General features: G+C 33.4%; 1 protein-coding gene across 1 annotated transcript; it reads right to left on the reverse strand.

Moving 5' to 3' along the window:
* Positions 1-1,945: 1,945 nt before the first annotated feature.
* On the reverse strand, positions 1,946-4,868 carry LOC109004613 (L-ascorbate oxidase-like). Its single transcript, XM_018983233.2, has 5 exons — positions 4,473-4,868; positions 4,265-4,357; positions 3,891-4,103; positions 3,576-3,761; positions 1,946-3,036 (listed from the first exon to the last, which is right to left on the reverse strand). Exons 1-5 carry the CDS (start codon positions 4,764-4,766, stop codon positions 2,080-2,082), a joined length of 1,743 nt encoding a protein of 580 aa, XP_018838778.1. The 5' UTR covers positions 4,767-4,868; the 3' UTR covers positions 1,946-2,079.
* Between the last annotated feature and the right edge of the window lie 914 nt (positions 4,869-5,782).

Consider the following 5,782-nt stretch of genomic DNA (forward strand, 5'->3'; position numbering starts at 1 on the left):
CTTTCATTTGGTTGGTTCGTGGACCATCACCAAGACTAATCGATCCGCACACCCACATGTAAGCTTCATATCGTAAATCATGCACGTCCGGTTTAATATAAAAGTTTTCAAATTCATCCCATCTAAATTTTTATATAAAATATAATTAAAAAACTTAGTTTTATCAAATTCTAAATAATAATAATATTAAAAAATAATATTTTATTTCACCTTCAATTCATTTCAATTCACAATTCAAATATTTTATAAATAGTCCGTCTACTGGAGAAAATCTCATGGGGTTGTGGCTAGTCGCTCTTTTTGACTTGAAGGCATTGACCTTCGATACTAGGGTGCATGGTAGTCTTATCTCGTTTGAGTTTGCACTGTTAATGCAATAAGCTGCATGCTATTTGTACATCATTCTGCACTAGTGTTATGAGCAAGGGCCGCTCAAAATACTTTGTGGTCTAAGGTGATGATTAAGTACATGATGCTTTAATTTTAAAATAATAATAAAATTTTAATAAAGATTTCTTATATGCAATATTTGTTTTGGTTAATAATATTTATAAATAATATAACAATTTTTTAAAGAGAATCTAATTTTTCTATAAATTGAGTAGTACTATCTTTTAGGGCTGTACAAGAAACTGGGAGAACTGGAGAACCGACGGGGACAAACCTAGACCAGTAGCCAGAGCTTAGAATCGGCCGAAACCGACATAGAACCAGTTGGCCAACGGTTGAATTTGGCAAAAACCGATGTCCAGCGATTCGGTCCCAGTTTGATCTTGGGTCGAACCGCTGAACCGACCGTATTAATAAAATGTTTTTTTTTTTAAATTATACATATATAAAACGACGTCGTTCCACTTAAGTAAGTGAAACAGCGTCGTTTTGAGACTCAATGTTTGAAAAAAAAAATATAAAGAAAATGGTGTCGTTTTCCTCTAAGGTTTAAACTCTCAATACCCATACCTTCGATTTTCACCCCGACTATCCCTTATCCATATATAATACTTTTTTTAATACTAAATTTTGAAAACAAATAAGTTCATCAATATCAGACTAAATACACATTATATTTTAGAAAATTTTTAAGACATATATCATCATTTTGCTACTCTTACTCCATTTTCATTATTGTTTGAAGATTTTGTACATTTTGAGTAAGATCTTTTTGAGTGAAAATTTTATATTTATATTTTTTTTACCAAATTTTACCATTTAAGATTGATTTTATTTTAGGCAAAAAAATTCATCTTTTATTGCTAACCAATATTTTTTCTATACTTTCTTTTTTAGGGTCTTTGGGGTATGGGGCACTTAAGCCTTGAGCTGCCCAGTTCGTTCAATGTCGATTAGCACCAATTTCTGCAGCGATGAATTAATATGATTTCAATATATATGTTAATTATTGTTTCGATTATAAATAAAAATGTTATATTTATTGTATATCGTGATATTATAATTATGTAGATTTATTAAATGTAAGTTATTATTTATTTTCATAAAGCGCTGCCACAAAGAGTGGCATTGGTTTAATGTTAAGGATATATGCAGGAGCTTAGCGACTGAAAAAAATAAAAATAAAAAATAAACAGCTGGCTCAAGTAAAATAGGGCAATTTATTTTTTATAGATAAAAAATAGACAATGTTATAGAAAGAATTTAAGGAAATATTATAGCTAGTTTTTAGCCGTGTATTATATTTTCAGCATTAAAATATATATATATTTTTTTTATCTGTGGTTTTTCCTAATTACTAGACCAAATAATTGTCTGTTTTCACTCTTTGATTTTTTGTAGAGTTGATGCAATTACTTTGGTGTAAGTGAGGTTAATAAATAAAGTAGCGTGATGCTTTTAAAAAGAAACATTTTAATCAAGGTATGAGAGAGAGAGAGAGAGAGAGAGAGAGAGAGAGAGAGAGAGAGAGAGAGAGATGCGAGCTAGAGTACTGTTGTAAGTTGTAACTGTAGATCTTGAGTTTGCTAATATTCTATTCCCAAAAACAAAAAATTAAAAATTAAAATATTCTGAAAAATTGGTCAACATTACCTAAAAGAATTACAAAAAAAAAGTAGTTTTAATTATCTAGGGCCTGCCCAATCCTCTGGTATCACCGCAGCCCATAATCGATGAAGGCAAATTTCCCACCCTCTCTATCCCTTCTTCAAACACAACTCCCATGCCCATGTAGAAATGAGACTCTATATGGCAATGGAAAGCCCAAACACCAGGGTTATCTGCCTTGAACCTCAACGCTGTCCAACCATATGGATGAAGAGGCACTGTGTTCTTCATTATTGGGTTCACCAAATTATACTGTCTTGGGTCCTTGTAGATGTCGAACTTGCCTTTTCCATGGCCTAGCACCCAAAAATCGTGCCCGTGGAGATGCCATGGATGAGTCTCACTATCGTTATCATTCATCGTGTTTGCATTTTGCAGTATGATATCTACTGTGGCATTGAAATGTAATCGGTAGATGGCATTGCTAGAAGTTGCGTTTGAGTTGTTGTGCTTCCTGTAAATGTCGTAGTTCTTAAAGTCGTACCCTGTACGAGGACGAGTCTGCTCGAACACATGGTGCAAGTTCAGCTTAAGTGCGACAAGGTAAGGGGTGTGGGGGAGGTTGAAAGAGACATTGTTTACAGACCAACGACGATAACCATCTATGGTGTTTTGCGTGTTGAGAAACACGATGACTCTATCTGATGTTGGGGGAGGGCTGTGGATGTAACTCTGGTGAGACTTGATGGCTTGACTTTGAGCCAACCGGGGTTCGGTATCATTCCAAATAGGGCCAGTTGGCGGAACCGTCGGAGGGGATCGCCGTGGATGGTTCGGGTAGTAGTTGAGAATGGCTAAGCCGGCGGAGGTCTTAGGAATGCGGCTAACCACATTTGTTGTCATCCAATAATTTCTTGAAGGTGCTTGATCAGCTTTTATAAGGACAGAGTATGTCTCTCCAGAGTATATGTAAAGGTTTTTCACTACAAATGGCTCTACATTGTGTCCATCTGCCTCAACCACGGTCATATTATGGCCCTGCTTGAAAGGAAAAAGGCACATTAATTTAGTCACCGTTTATATAATGAAAGTGTCATTTTATTTTATAATTATTATAATTTTTTTAAATTTATATAAAATTTAATAAATAATTTATTTTTTTTAAATCTTAAAATAATAATAATATTAAAAAATAATATTTTAATAATATTTTATTCAATTTTTAACTTTAATTTAAAATTATCTCATCTTATTTTACTGACCAAACTACACCTTAATGATTTTTTATTTTTACATACATAATTTCCCTCTATTTAAAATATAATTATATATAAAAAAATGTCTACGAAAGGGATCAATTTATATATCAATATTACTCTAAATATTTCATTACCATCCACGTCCCTACTTGACGTTAGCCTTATCTGTTGTTGGCTCGTCTTTATCTTCAATAGTTTGTCTTTATGATTCTGAAACCTTTTAAATATTATCCTTAATTTTGTGGTCAAACAAAAAAGATGTAATAATTTTTTTTTTTTTTTAATTTGTTTGAAGTTGATGATGCTCATGGAAGTTACCTCTATTTCAAAACTAAGAGCGGATAGAGCAGTTAAGCTAGCGATCCTTAGTCGATATGTTTTCCCCGGGATTACTGTTATTACATAAGGAGAGCATTCTGGGTTTGATTCATTACAAACCCAGGATGGACTACTGGCAACAGTACTGGAGCAGTTGAATTTTCCTTTTCCATGAATCAGAAGTGACTGCAAATTGATAAAAAGCAAAAGCCATTAGACAAAGCAAGAACAATTACATGACAGTAATGCTAACTCGATCTATAATTTGTTAAATATATATATGTGTATATATCTATATAGCAGAAATATATATACCTGAGGCTCCCCAACCCATACAAAATTAGTGGAAGACAATCCAGTGGCTTGTTCGTAAGTGCTGTTGTGGTACCAATCATTCAGAATAATGCTCCGATCATAATCATATGCAAAGGGTTCTGAGTCTCCATCAGGAACTGATACACGGATTAATCCGTATAATCCTGCTGTTCTTTGCATTCCATAGTGCGCGTGGTACAGATAAGTCCCAGGCTGCATGCAGATGAGCAAAACTTAGGTTATGAACAGGAAACTGAAACCATGCTTACTGCTTTTGTTTCCTTCTCTTTTGACAAGAAACTGAGTCTTTAAAAGAACAAACAAAATGGAAATATTAGAGCCAATTGCAAGAGCTTTTTGGCCACTGAACTTACCCTATCGACCTTAAACTGGTATTTGAAAGTCTCCCCAGGCAATATGGGGCACTGAGTCACCCCCTCCGTTCCATCACTCCAGGGTGTTTCACGCTGCAACAAGTTAAACAGATGCCTTTGCATTTTTAAAAAGCAAAACAAATGAAACAGATGATTTATATATATATATATATATATATGTATGTATATATATGTAAACTAGTCATACCTGTCGGATTCCATGCCAATGGATTGCAAGGTTTTCTGTAATCAGGCTGTTCTTAACCTCAACAATAATGGTATCGTTTTGCTGGGCTACGATTGTGGGTCCTGGAGTTCTCCCATTGATGGTGATAACCAGCTTCTTGTAGCAATCAGGGGACTTGTACTCGTATTTCACGTCCCATTTGTAATGCCGAATTCTGGCCTCAGCAATTTGAGAGTAGTACTGCAAATAAGTTAATAAATACAAACCTAGAAACTTCAACATAAATCCTCTGCACTGCAAATTGCCTGCGGCCATGTCTTGAAATGTTTATTTTAGTGAAAAAAAACACAAAAAAGTCTTGGACTTGTAAACCGAAATGGGTAACCTACAGTACTGATGGAGGATTGTCGTTTGATTGATATTTTCTGTGCATATATATATATATATATATATAAGAGCTGGTCAAATTGTGGCTAATATGGTAGTTAGAACGACAGATTCATCGTAATTTCGCAGGGTAGACCAGACCAAAATAATTGATGCGACTTTGGAATTAGTTGTATTTTTTTTCCCCAGCTAAGACGAACTTAGAAAACATTAATTACTAATTAAAGGAATATGTCTATTTCCGTAATATGATCTATATATGTGGGTCGGTTTCGTTGATAACAATATACATGAATAGCTTATATATCATGACGTCGCATATTGAATGTAATTAGCTGGTAATTTACTTACACGACTTCAAACATCTATATATCAACAAAGATGTAATTCATTTTCTCCACCCAATTATTTTATTCATGTTTTCTCGTCTCATGACTTCTTGATCATTGCTACTGTGCCGCTTATATGTTTCACGATTTCACGAGGGTTTGTCGGATTTTCAGGTCCACATGATGCATCGAGAATAAATTAATTAGTTTGGGCAGATTTTTCTTGAGATGGTTTTTCTTTTGTAAATTAAGGTTGTTATATATAGTACTTTTGAGTCTCTTTTTTAATGGAAATCAAGACAAATTATTATGGTGAAATCATCGTAAGCATGTTTCAAAAGCTTAAGCTAATTATGAGAAGATGTAGATCATTAATATAAATTGAAGATTTTAGGTTGTTAATATTTATCTTCCTAATCAAATTATAACATGTGGATAATGTGTGGTATAAAGGTCTTCAAATAAAAATATTATTTATTATATTTTAACTCTCCTCTTCACTTATGGGTTAGACTCCCTTTTAATAAATGTGCTCACAGTCATGTACGTACTGATCACTATGTAATTAAATTCATCACTTATTCCGAAATTTTAAGCTTATATTTAATTATTTAA

This window comes from Juglans regia, chromosome 10 (assembly GCF_001411555.2).
Source record: "Juglans regia cultivar Chandler chromosome 10, Walnut 2.0, whole genome shotgun sequence".
NCBI classification, from domain to species: domain Eukaryota; kingdom Viridiplantae; phylum Streptophyta; class Magnoliopsida; order Fagales; family Juglandaceae; genus Juglans; species Juglans regia.